The 13,824-nt window shown below is 39.9% G+C and overlaps 1 protein-coding gene across 5 annotated transcripts; it reads right to left on the reverse strand.

Annotated features, from left to right (window-relative positions):
- Window positions 1-359: 359 nt before the first annotated feature.
- On the reverse strand, window positions 360-13,756 carry syk (spleen tyrosine kinase). 5 transcript variants are annotated; one of them, XM_053874178.1, is made up of 15 exons: window positions 13,563-13,756; window positions 9,753-9,842; window positions 6,773-7,205; window positions 6,538-6,698; window positions 4,623-4,761; window positions 4,204-4,285; window positions 4,059-4,105; window positions 3,844-3,882; window positions 3,158-3,221; window positions 2,791-2,947; window positions 1,832-2,041; window positions 1,528-1,717; window positions 1,320-1,460; window positions 632-744; window positions 360-550 (listed from the first exon to the last, which is right to left on the reverse strand). In XM_053874178.1, the coding sequence occupies exons 3-15, from the start codon at window positions 7,172-7,174 to the stop codon at window positions 478-480; spliced, it is 1,818 nt and encodes a 605-aa protein (XP_053730153.1). In that variant the 5' UTR covers window positions 7,175-7,205; window positions 9,753-9,842; window positions 13,563-13,756; the 3' UTR covers window positions 360-477. The 5 variants fall into 5 exon arrangements, with proteins under 5 accessions (XP_053730153.1, XP_053730155.1, XP_053730150.1 ...); XM_053874180.1 differs by having other exon boundaries at window positions 4,059-4,102; window positions 6,773-7,235; XM_053874175.1 differs by having other exon boundaries at window positions 6,773-7,235; window positions 13,563-13,755.
- Between the last annotated feature and the right edge of the window lie 68 nt (window positions 13,757-13,824).

Consider the following 13,824-nt stretch of genomic DNA (forward strand, 5'->3'; position numbering starts at 1 on the left):
TCTCTTTAATCTGAACTGCCTACATCGGATTATTAATCTAAGCAGCCTCAGACAGTGTTACTCACAGCCGTCACATTCACTACTACTGTATCTAAAAAGTGAGTTTAAACAGGAAAAAACATGATCGTAGTGTTCGCTGCGGGTCGCCTTATTGTGGCGGTCTGATCGTCCTATTTTCTCTTCAAGATTTACCTCCTAATGTTTCAGTCTGTTTGAAAACCTGACTCTTTGGAGCCCATGTTTTAAAATGTATTTCCTGTCTTGACACCAGAACTAATGTTCATTGGATGAATTCCTTATAAATATTCTAATGATGGTGGCTATAAAAACAACACGCATGGTTTTCATGGTGCATATGTCAATAGGTTTTATTGCTTAAGCGGACACTGTTACAGTTTAATAGTTTAAAAACATTGCATCGATGCGTTTAAAACTCTGCCATCATGTCGTATTGCAGAGTCATTTGAACGAGACTCCTCAGTGCGCCGTGTCATAGTAGTAATCTCTCAGCCGCGGCTCCACCACAGAGAACGGCGGTCTGTCCTCCACCCTGGAAGATGACGAGCACAGAACCGACCGGCTGTTCAGCAGCTCAACAACACAGAGCAGACCGGACACACTGGTGACTCACTTGTAAGTCCAGCAGGTCATCATCAGGTTGTAGATCTCCTGGGGACAGTTCTTGGGGGCTTCCAGACGAGCCCCACTCTCTATCATCTGATTTACGTCGTTTCCTTTCATCCCCTGTCAAGAGAGTCACATAACATCTGGAATGTTTTTTCCCCAAAAAATACATTGGTCGTGTGAAAATCTGGTCACGAGATCGATAGAATAAAAAAGTCTGTTGAAAGTCTGATTCATGAGCAACAGGGGGCAGCAGAGAGTAATTTATAAACATGGGCTTTCAAATACACTAAAAGAAAAGTGTTATTCAGAACAATTTGTCTTTATTCTTCCCACATTTAAAATGTATACTTATGTGCAATGAACCATATTTTCAGTAATGGAAATGGAGTAATATTTCCATTACTGAAAGAGTAATATTATCTAATACATATTTAAAACAAATGTTTCATGTCGTTTTTTATGTGCATCTGAAATCTGTTTTCAGAAATCTGTTATATGCTTAAATTTTCTACAAATACAACTTTATAATGATTTACAGAAAGAAAAACAAAAAAGAGTAGTCTAGTTAACGGTTTAGAGTAACTATTACGTGACCCAATCCTTGCTTTTGTTTCTGAATTCTTATTAATTCTACTTATTCATTTACTTGGCTGCAAAAATGCTGCAACAGAAAGGTCTGTACAAGTTCTTACCCTGTATGGCTTCTGGCCATATGAGTAGGCTTCCCACATGAGCACCCCAAAACTCCACACATCACTTTTGGAAGAGAATTTGAAGTAGTTCATGCACTCTGGAGCGTACCACTTCACAGGCCACTTCCCATGAGCCTTTGCCTGATGACACATAAGTCAGTTTCCAGGACGAACTTCCTATTTAGGTTCCGTTTGCAGCATGTGTTACCTTGTAGTAGTTCTGGTCATCTCCAATCACTTTAGAGAGTCCAAAGTCACTGATCTTGGCGTAATGCTGAGAGACCAGTAGGACGTTCCTCGCCGCCAGATCTCGATGGACAAAGTTGTGCTCTTCCAGGTACTTCATCCCGCAGGCTACCTGGTGCACCAGTTCAGTCACGTTCTTGATGGTGGTGTCTCTGTAGATTTGAGGGTTAGACGTCTGGCTTTTATCACTTTTATCAAGCCCACATGCAAAACTCATTGGCAGCATTTCTCTTCTACAGGTGCCAGAGTAGTGAGTGGCCATATACCTGTTCTTCTGCAAGAACTTGTGCAGCGGCCCCAGCTCGGCCAGCTCCATCACCAGCATCAGGTTCTCTGCCTCACAGATGCCGATCATCCTGACAATGTACGGATTGTCGAGCTGCTGCATCACATTTGCTTCTCGCAACATCTCCTCTCGTACTGCCGGATTGTTGTCGTCGTTTTTAAGGATTTTCACAGCGACTGCTTTCTCTTTCCTGGAACCGACCCAAAGCACATGTCAAAGTGTGACACAGAGTTTACACCAGGCCACCACCCTGTATTTATCTGGTTCCTGTCAAAGGCTTTGTATTCAGTCGAGAGATTCTGTTACGACATTTAAACAGTCATGCATCTTTTTATTTCTATTTTGTCTCATTTGTTCATTGTTCATTTTAATAAATAATGCATTGATCTTTTAACACACATTAAAGCTGCTTCTCAAAACCTCAATTTACCTAATTCCTTTGTTCAAACTATCTGTATTGTATTTCCCCATAGTCATTCAGTTTTATGGATAAATGTATTTATTTTTGTTGAAAAATATTCTGCCATCTGATGATTAATTACTTGATTATGTTTACTTTTCCTTTACATTTTTTACCTTGATCATTTATGGCACATTGTGTGACCATCAGAACAATTACTGTTCTGGTTACAGTGATCTTTCCTAGTACAATGGGAAATACAGACATTGTGTTTTTTGTTTGTTTTTTTAATACTATCCGTTTTCTTGTTTTGAAACTGTCTTCCAAAGGCATTGACTGTTTACACTCAGTTGGATGGCACCGTATATCATAAGCTCTTTCAAAGGTGGCAATTGAGTAGTTTAGAACCTTTGTTTTATTGGTTTCATGACATCCAAGTGAATTGTATAAACAAAAATATCAACAATTCATCACACCAATATCACCACAGCAAAAGCAAGTAATATAGCAACAATCTACTGTAAAACAATTCTACACACCTCCTCGTCTTATAAATGCCCTTCATCACTGTACCAAAGTTCCCAGAGCCCAACTCCCCGTCCTCCAAGAACAGCTGGCTCCGATCGACTGTCGATCCTCTCAGTTCGTCTGGGTCTTCGTAGGGATTGTACAAGTCTGTGTCCATCGGCATTGCCTCTGAGAGACAAACATAATTTCAGTGTCTTTGGTCAGCAAAGAGGTTTTAATAAAACAATTTCACGGTGAAAAAAACTGTGTCTGTCAGTCCTCACGCGTGTGTGCATTTTTTTTTTTCATTTGCGAGATCAGTTGTGTGTCTGACTGTGTGTATATATTTTAAAAGGGTACTGTTCTTAAGTTGCAACTGGCTGCATGCAGTTGACATACCTTGGATGGGTCCCTTGTGTTCATACACATTGGAGTCTGGGGTGTCGTGTCGAAAAAAGGGCCACTGTTTAAGATAAATTTTTTAAAAAATTAAAAAAAATTAAAAGCAACAAATGAAACATTGAACAATTACTTTTATGTATTCATATAATATGATCAACAGAATTTAGGCCTAAAAAGTGGCAAATCTATGATGAATAAAGTGGAATAAAACAGTTGCTCGTGCTATACATGGTACTGAAGTACTTGAACAAATTATAGAGAATGAAGAAATGTGTTGTTATTTCTTCATTTGCTACAAAGACTTAGCTGCACATACAGACAGCCCCAAAACTGAACTTGATGGTTGTTACTGAGGCCACTGTTCTGCCCCTATGTAGTACGTGGTTGTAATGTCAGTGCTAAACAATGCAGAGCTCACTTGTTTATCAATATTTACATTGTGAAATAGTATCATAACATTAGCATTGCATGGGAGGCATCATTAACTACAGTGGATGTAAAGCTAATGCTAAAGAACATTAATGCTAAAGGTAAAGTTATGCAGGATTTTAACCAACCTGGCTAATGAGCTAATGCTGAGCCAAATGCGAACTTGATCTTAAAATTGTGATGAATTTCATTGGAAAGTCAGTGGTCATGAGGAGTGAGGTAACAGTAACAGCTGTTACGATGAGTCAGCATACCTTGTGCATCTTGGCAAAAAATCCATCTGCTACACTTGACTACAAACCAGAAGAGACAAAAAGCAAACTGTCAACAGATTCTACACTCAGATGCACAGCACTTTTGAGGGATCTACCAAGTATAGCAAGTTACTTCAATTCTATTTTGTAGTTGTCCAGACTATGAACAAAATGCAGTCCATTTTTCAGAAAGAAAAACATCCATGTAAACTCACTAAAGAAAACCCCTGATGGTGATTGGGCACTGGCGATCTTAATCCTGCTGTCAGTGACAAAAACATGGTTATTCGAATGAGAAATGTTTCTTGATATAACATGAGACGCGACGGGTGCCATGGCAACACCAGTGTACGTTCTCACCACTCTCCCCAGGTGGTCGTGGACAAGGTTCGGTCAAGACTCTCAGCAGACCGTCAGGTTTGTAAGAGTAGTGCTCCACCAGCTGCATTCAGCACAGACTGTATGTTAGTGACTATAATAGTAATCGGATGAGGAATTATTTGACCTTAAATAATTAATGCAGTTTCACATGGTTTCATGTGTGTTTTCACAGCCTAACTTCTCCGTCTATGTATCCTGCAACATTACGCTGTTAACTTTTAGATTCCTTTTGACGTGTGAGCCCCCATCCCAGATCAGAAGGAACATGAGTGAAGAACTAAAAACTCAAGAACTAAACATCAGTTCGATATGTATATATCAAACATATCATATGTATATGACATGTTGGAATTGTGCTGAGAAAGTCATAAAAACTGGCTGGTGATGGAAAAAAATACCTGCCACAGCGTGTCAAACTTCTTGCCGTCAGGGATGGAGAGTTTTCCCGTGCTGTCTTTGTCGATACGATAGTGCATGACCTTTCCCTCGTGAAGTAAGCAGAGGGCGTAGGATCCATTCACATCCCTCTGACGGATCCTGAAAGCACAGACGGACCATGAGCGAATGGGAAGCAATACTACATTGACACAGCAGCTTTTCAGAAGTGAGCTGACTCTCCTGTTGCAGTTCTAATGAAGCGCTGCGTTGAGCACAAATGTGTGTTTTTCCAGCAGCACGGTGCAAAGCGGGGCTGTCGCACAGCATTAAAATAAGCTGAGGTGCAAGCACAACAGGGAGCTCTTCCTATGGTTAGAACTATGTGTCGTAAATTTAAAAATACAGTGAGAATGAAACAAAATATGGAAATACACACACATTCAAGGTCATTTTTAGGATATGATGCAGAGTACACTCTTGAGGTTGAGTGTCATACGAGTCTCAAATGTGCCATCATTGTATTGGTCAGTTATGTATGTGCTTTTATTTTGTTGTTTATATTTCCTGTTTGCAGTCCCTTTCTTCTTCTTGACAGGTAATGACACCCAGCTGGAACCATTTACCTCATACTGGTAAAGTGATTTCTCTCGATCTCACCGTATTCTCTGGTATTTTCTCTGGTGCTTGAGCTTTTGTTACCATGAGTGTGTCTTCGAACCTCCATGAGTTTTTTGTTCATCTTACTCTCTGATTCCAGCCCTAACTGTTGAGTATTTTCTGTCCTTTGTCTATTGTGCATGAGTTGTGACCACCACTTTATTCTCTGTTTACTTTTTGTTTATTTTTACCTGCATATTTTATTATTGTTTATAGGTTTCTGTTCTCCTTTTTCCGTGTTTCTTGGTCACTTCAGGTTTGTATTTGTTTCAGGTTTTACTCAGGTTGTGTTTTCTCTTCCGGTGACTCCCCATTGTTTCCTCCCCCTTGTCTGCCTTTGTGTCATTGTTAGTACTGTGAATATTTATAATTGTAATATTGCTTGTCCGAGTCTCCATGTCTCCAGTCGCTATACAAGCATTTGAGCCCAGTCTTTGAGCATTGAATTTGTCAAAGCTTCGGCTGCAGCGGTAGTTTATCTTATGACTGTATATAAATGTTGTCATGCGCATACCAGGAACTGGAGTGGTTACAGGAAGCCAAAAGGAATTTGAAGTAAACCTAGAAATGTTTTATTTTTATAACACTGCGTGTTCCTAAAAATGCAATTAAGCATTGACATATTCATTGTCAATCAGGTGGGTTTAACAACACTGGGAACTCGGTGTTTATTAGTGACGGGCAGTTGTGACAAACTCGAGGCACGGGGCCAAATCTGGGCCTGCAAGTCGTGTTAAAAGGTAATTGCATTACGAATTGAAAAGTGCCAGAAACTAGATTGACCTCGGTGCTCACAATGTTTTCTAGCAGAGGTCAAAAACTGAAATATGCATGCAGAAGGAAGAGATTTTGACAAAGGGATGGGGAAGTGGGTGTGAGTATCTCAACAAGGAATCTCTTGCACCATAGTCCAAATGTTACATTCTGATTTGAAACACAGAAATAATCGTGCTAAAATCAGCATCCAAAAACTGGACGAATATTTCTGAGGGTGTGAGACATTTTGTCCCTCAATAAAAATTGGGTGCCTTGTGTAATTGAGTTTGTCGCATATACATTTAAATTGTGGCTTTTCTTCCTTTTGTCACCTCCTGGTCGCTGGGTACCATGACAATCTTTAGTTTCAGCTGGAACATTATAGCCTTCCATGACAGTAATGTCTTTTCATATTTTCAGCAAAATAAAGCAGAAGCACTGTGTAGACATGGATGTGAGTGTACTAGAGATACAATAAATATTGCATTTATAATTTAATGAGTGAAAAAAGGAAAGGCTCACAGGAATTTTCCGTTGGTCCTGGCGCCATTCTGAAGTCTGGGCTCTGACTGCTCTCTGGTGATTTCTCCGTGGTACCACGGCATTCTCTCATGAGCCGTGGTGGCGATGATCTTCTCCAGCCTTGGACGCTGGCTGATGATGGCTTGTTCCAGGGCTGCTCCCTACACACACACACACGCAATCTTGTATGAGAATGCTTTTCCGCCACACTACATTTTTATGAATACTTTCTTACGTGTAAATTCCAGGTCTGCTTGACAAACTCTTGTATCATTTGTTCCTTCAGGTCTTCGAACCGTCCGACCTTGGGCTGCATGTTGCTTGGTCGGTTGCAAGGTTTCTTCAGCAAGCACACCAGGCCGTCCGTCTCCTGGGAGTGGAAGTCGATCACACCAATGGGACTGCTGTGACTCTTCCCTCCAGCGATGGCGTACCGCTCGTTGGGCTGTCTCTCTATGGTGTAGTGGTAGCAGCGGCCAGAGTGTGACAGCGACAGAGCGAAGCCCCCGAGATGATTTCGACTTTGCCTCAGCAGGTACAGACCACTGCTCAGGCCCCCGTGCCTCAGGAAGTCCTCCGCCTCCTCCCGGGTGATGTTGCCATAGAAGAAGGGAAGGGTGTTTACGCTATCGGCCATTTTGTGCCAAGGATGAAGAGCCCAGATGTAACTATGAGGAGAAGCCAATGATGGTTACCACCTGAAACAGAAAAATATGTGCAATCTAATTTGTTCCTGCGGTGCCATGTCCGAAATGTCATGTTGCGCACACACATCTTTGCAAAAAATAATACCGGATGCTACGGTGTCTGCCAGTTCATCCAGGTTGGTGGCCTTAGTTTCAAAGACACTTCAGTCAGACATGTCAAAACAGTGTTGGAGCTGTTTGGTATCACCAGTCGGCGCATTCACAGTCCACCACAGACTTGGACGGTTTTTGTTTCTGTCTCATGGTTGCTAAGAGATAGACTATTTCAAAGCTGTTTCAGTGATCCCTGTTTAAGTGCACAAGAATGATGAGCCAAGTGTGAGGCTTTGTGTACGTGATGTTCGATGTGCTCAGCCAGCTGCAGTACAGCTTCACGCTTCAGGTGGAGTGAAACACAAGCTTGAATTAAGTGAGTTTCCACGCGTGTGGCTACTGGCGGTAAGATTTCGGATTAATAACATTGGATTTTGAGGCTCTGTATGTGATGTATAATTTACAATTCTATGGAATTCATATATACATAATTAATTCTATGCACTTGGGTAAGAACGAGTACAGTGATGTTCCCAGATGTCAATAACGTAGGGTTGGGGCACATTAGAGGAGCTGTTGTAAGCTGTTACATAAGAGTCATTGCCGTACCATGTGAAATCAGATAACTAGTTTCAACAGTTTAGTCACTGTCCCAAGCATAAAACAGCTTCATCTGGCCGCCCCTTCTCGTCCCTGACACCACAACCTTAAGCCTGTGTGAGAGCAAGACAAGAAAGTGGCCAAAGAAGTGAGCGAAAACGGCTAAAACAAACATCAGCACAAATGTAAGGGCGTCCATCTATGAGGGTGCAGGCAGCAGAACCACAGACACCACAACCTTTACTGAACATTCTTGCACAGAAGCCGGAAAATTTGTTTCAATTTTGACCACTGAGGTCAATGCATTAAAACTTAATATATGTGTTTTCTTGCCACGAAGATGAACGCGCTGCTGTTCTTTCACTGCAGTTTCTGATGCGAGTTTCAGCAAATGTGTTGCAATGTTGCACACATGGCGGTGAGTTTTTGCAACCGGATCGGCATCTCTCTCATCTCTCCAGAGGACGTTAGAGAGGTTGAGTCGCTCTTCTGTCATCACAAGGCTGCAAAGTTCTTCTGTAATGTTCTGTCCTCGTAAACCACTCTGGACCTTCAACTGCTCTTGGACACATGAGGAGCTCAATTGATTCAAGGGGATTCAAGGGGAAATAAATACACAGGTCATCTTGACAGTGATGCATGGCTGAGTTCGTGCCACTGTTTAGGACAAAAGAACCATTAAATTCCATTAAACTAAAGCTTAAAAGGTGTTGTTTTTCATTACTGGCCTTTATAGTTTAGAAAAAAGAAAATGTAACGTGGCTAATTTTCGTGGATTCATATATTATATATACATAGAATTACTTTTTTACAATTCCACGCAAACATTATATTCACACAATACCTCGTCATAATATTTCTCTTAATTTAGTCTCATCTGTTCCCCCATTTTATGCACATTTTCACCCTCATTTATGTTTCATTTTCATAGCCATGGTCATCAGCACGCTCATATTTGAATGTGTAGTCCAGAACAAGAGTCTTGGATGACAATGAGGGGCCCTCTGTACGTGAATCAGCCACCCCAGCGGCAGTGAAAGTGAAAATGCTCCTCATATAAGACTACATTTGCAATGTCATACAATTTGATTTTGCAAGTGGCCATTTATGCGTAGTTGTCATTGGATGTAGTGCATACCAGCTTCCAATATTTTATATATTTTCACATTTTTATTTTAATTTTTAATTTTTTTAAATTTAATTTTAATTTTCTTTTCGACATTACAATAAAAGATATCAATTCTTATCTAATATGTGCTACATCTATCACAAGACATTGTCTCTAAGAAATATTGATCGCAGTGAGACAAAATAAAATAAAATGTTTTGGATTTAGGTTTTACTAACATCTGTTCTTAAACAATATTACCCTGATCTCGATCCCCACTAAAGCTTATCGCAGCAGACAGTTATTAATTTCTAGTTTTATTGAATTTTGTATGCAGTTGCAAGATTTTTTTCAGTTGGGATATTATTGTCATGGTCTCTTTTATTAGCTTGTGAGTCATGAGTAAACAAAACAATGCGATAAGATATTTCTATGTATCCGCTTGACCAACTGGTCACACAAAATCATTTGACAGCTGACCATAACCAGGACTCTTGGCCAAACATAAACCCAATTACAATGACCAACTTATTTTGATGTTTCAATCCTCAAATTGAGCGGCAAAACGGTCCTAACTAAGCCAATTGTCTTCACAAGGAGGTGTTTTTCCCCAAATGGTCCTAACAAGAATAGGTAAACCAATCACACACACACACACACACATCTGTGAAGTTAATGTTTCACAGGTCAACTGAGTTCGCGATCTGAGCACTGTACTGCGGGGACCTGTGGAATAACCCAGAAATATTGTCGCCTATGAGACTTACCATGCGTCAGAACGTCCGAGATGTTGGTTCTATTGTTGCAGGCACAGTCGGTCTGAGCAACATGAGAGCAGCTGGTGAGAATTTCAGCCCCTGATGAAGAAAATACCAAACGACTCAGAAGACGAAAAGCGGTGTGACATCGAAATCAAACTGGTCTTCTGAAGCTTCCTCATTTCAATGACTGACTTCCTCCAAAAAGTTCACACTTTTACTTCCCCATTTTACTTAACAAGTGACCACCCGCTCACAGGAAGTGATGTGACAAGACAGTGAAGGGTGACACTCGCTGTCGCTTCAGAGAATAAGTATTTGTACCACTTGCCTGACATGCTTTGTTTGTGTTTTGTATATTATTTAATGTTTTTGTTTACTTTATATATAGTATTATATATATACTTTAGATATATTATTATTATTATATTGAATGTTATTTAGTTTCTCCCCTCTGAGGAAAATTAAGTATATTCTCGCTTATTTTTAAAGCATACTTTTCTAGAATTAAAACATATTTTCTAAATGTTTGCAATCATATTGAAATTGGGTAAAGAGTTTTGGTTTTATTTAATTTAATATGATGAACATAGAACATAGTTTCAGGCCTTGGAGTCGAAATTGTTTGGATTAAAGTTAAAAATACAAACGTTTAAGTTTGAAGAGATAATTTTTTCTTTTAACTCATCCAAAGGATGCAGAAATTAAACAAAAAATAGATAAATAAATAAAGTGTCTTAATTTGAATTATCTCTGAAATGGACTGCTGACATAATGAACAGAGAATTTAGTAATAATTGTACATGACATTTTCATAAAAATTTTAAATGACACTTTTTTTTCTCTACATTTCTCTTTATGCCAAAATAAGTAAGAAATACAACAAAATGTGCAAATGGAAAAAATGTGTGTGTGTGTGGTTGTGTGTGTCAGTGTGTGCACCTTGCAGAGCTATGCTTGAGGGGACCAATTCTTGGAAAGAAATACTAGTTGTGATGACATTTTTCCTTATGGGGACATTTTTGCCAGTCCCCACAAGTTTAAGCCTCAATTTGAAGATGAGAAATTCAAAATAAGTGGGTCATTATAGTTGGGTTTAAGTTTGGTTCAGAATCTCGGTTAAGGTTAACTATTTGTTTTTGATGGTGAGGTTTAGAATGAGGGGCTGGGGAAAGCATGAAAGTCACTGAAATGTGGCCACAAAGATAGCGGCACGAGTGTGTGTGTGAGTGGGTAGGTGTACGTGCATGAGTGTGTGTGTGTGTGTGTTGCACAAACTCAATCAAGTGTATCAAACAACACCACACAGGAAGCGCCATCTGTCTTTTCTTTGACTCCTAAAAAACATTTACAAACAAATGTAGCAGTAGTGAAGAAGCATTTGAAATTAATGGAATCTATCCTAAACATTGTTCCTTTCCTTGCTGTTTAAATGACAGTTGTTAGAAATATTTCTTTATATATTGATGCATCGATTAAGTGCGGTTCATCATTTATTTTGCTCATAATCTGCGTTCTATGCACCTCCAACGCACTTGAAGATCAAGATGTTGCGCAACAGTCTAACATTTTGTGCGCTTGCATTTGAGCAGTTCTTTGAAGTCAGCAGCGCCGTGGAGTAGAAATGTCAGCAACATGTCCACTTTACATGTTGTGGTCTTTGAACCGTCGCCAGTCTTCTTCCGTCTAGAGTCCCACAAGAGCACAACTTCACACACCAGAGCACGTGAAGTTGTGCTATTTCACAACACAGACATATTAGGATTTTCTTACAGTTTATCAAATTACTGAGTCAATTAACTCAAGTCCTGCACAACCAGCTTGACTCAAGCTGGGAGGAAGCGTCGCTCTGCTTGTGTGTGTTTATGTTTTTTCTCCGGTCCAATTTCCTCCCACTGTGATACAAACCATACTGAAATGTTGTGAAAATGAGTACGATTAGCCGAGCTTGACTTAAGGTGGCCACTTCTTTCCTCTAGTTCCAGTAAATGAGATGTAACAAATTAAAGGACGCTACTTGAGGAAGAGTCCTGCTTTCTGTACAAGTACACAGCTTCGGTAGCCCCTGATGCTGACGGTACGCCGAGGAGAGACCACAGGTCCTTCCTTCCTGTACCTGTCTCGCTCTCTGTTTCTTATTTACTATCAGAATGAGAAACAAAAATGATTAAATGAAGTGAGGACTGTTTGAATAAAACATTCAGAATAAAATGTCATTTTGTTTTTATATAATTCAGTAACATGCTAAAAAACAAATCTTACTTGTCAGTTGTTTAAAAATAATATTCAAATGTCATGTGTTAATAAATCAAACAAATGCTGAAGATGTTAAAATTGATGTTAAAGATGTTAAAGGATAAGACAAATTACTTTTGATAGAATGCTAAAGAACATGTTTCATGAAAAAAAAAAAAACCTTATTATTAGTATTCTAATGTAAGCCCTTCAAAATGGCTTCTTCAAACTGCTCAAAATGGTTTTCAACAAAACATATTATGATTATTTGCTGCTTTGTTTTTTTTCCAGAGTAAAGTCTCATGTAGTGTTCCAATACATGACATCAAGAATTTGGAGTCAGTCATCCACTGTGGTGGACCGAGATTGAGGGAGGTGAAGAAGAAAGTGCAGATAGTACCACACAGGTTGAGACGCCATAAAACACAACCTGTATACAAATCACAAAATACTTTGCCCAGAGACTTCGCAGAGTACTTTGTTCCCTCTAGGATTTAAGAATGAAGAACTTTCTGATGCAGGGAAAAGGGCTGGTATATTATAGATGATCAGTGAGACTTGGAAGATTGTATGGATTAGAGGGCAGGAGTCAAGGAGTTTGGAAACGGGAAGAAGACTGGCTGAGTTGGACAAAAAATGCTGCACTGGCAAAATGCAGCACAACATTTTATTTATGGCTTATTAGCCTGGGCTCACCATGGAGAGGTCCATGGACCTTATAAAGGAGGTCATGGGCCGGATATGTAGAGGTGGAATCAAATGGACGATTGGCTGCTGATCAGCTAAAACAGTGCCACATGATCTCCCGTGAGTGATGTGAGGGGGTGTCAAAAGACAAAAGGAACAACAAGTTTTTATACTAAAATATTACAATAAAAAAAAAAGGATTTGACTGTTTTCTGTTCATAAACCTCGTTCTCAATTTAGATATTAAATACAGGAGGATCATTTGAAGTAACAATATTTAGGCCACAATATTTAGAACATCAGTAAATAATGATATAAAGCTATTTTATTGTAATGTTTTTTTTTAACATATATTTTAGGTACAGACACAAATGTTGCGTTGCTCATTGAAACTGGTCTGAGCTAAAAGACTGGTTTGGATGGATTGTACATGCTACACCATACTGACTCCCAAATTATGAAAGTCACGCTTCAATAATACATTAGATATAGACTTACCAAAAACACACTCTCCTTGCAGACTAGAATCATGTCCCCTTCAGTGACCAGATTCCGAATTTTACTTCCCATCCATGGTTTCACTGATGAACACGTTTCAACATTCAAATAAAAGCAACTAAACCACTAAGGATTGGGGAATATCAGGGGTTGTAGCATCACGCTTCTCTATAAAACTACAAGCCCCCAATGTGCACTGCAGCGTGAAGAATGAGAACGTCTTTGTGTGTTTCCTTTAACATGGAATTATTCTGGCTTCAGTGAAGATGATTCTGCTCTATCTGCTCCATGAATTCCATCACACTCGCTTAATGTCTCTCCAGCTTCAGACTTGCTTCGCTTTCTAAACCGTTCGTTTCTGCCAAACAAGTGACATCTGGTGGACACACGGTAACTTACCCACAACCGCAGACGTTCGTCTTCAGTCGCCGTCTGTAGACCTCGTCTCCTTTACTCCGGCAGATCCTTGATTCCACCACATTTGCTCCGGATACACTGCGAGACGTAAACAGGACTATGGTGCGTTCATGGTTCGGCAGTGTCCCATCTCTGCTTTTTATAGATGCAGGGGGAGAAACGCTTCCGCTCCGGAGCTCCGGGATTCCTGGACCACTTGTGATTGGTTCATGATGCTGCTGACACACATGACTGTCTAATCTGG

The sequence above is a fragment of the Synchiropus splendidus genome, chromosome 1, assembly GCF_027744825.2.
Source record: "Synchiropus splendidus isolate RoL2022-P1 chromosome 1, RoL_Sspl_1.0, whole genome shotgun sequence".
In the NCBI taxonomy this organism is placed as follows: Eukaryota; Metazoa; Chordata; class Actinopteri; order Syngnathiformes; family Callionymidae; genus Synchiropus; species Synchiropus splendidus.

Bases quoted from the DNA above. Each gene is read 5' to 3' on its own strand.
- syk (XM_053874178.1), bottom strand. From the start codon at position 7,174: ATGGCCGATAGCGTAAACACCCTTCCCTTCTTCTATGGCAACATCACC. The intron at 3,222-3,843 runs GTATGCTGACTC...TATCTTAAACAG, and splicing joins TTTTTGCCAAGATGCACAAG to TGGCCCTTTTTTCGACACGA. The intron at 551-631 runs GTGAGTCACCAG...GTCATCTTCCAG, and splicing joins ATGACCTGCTGGACTTACAA to GGTGGAGGACAGACCGCCGT.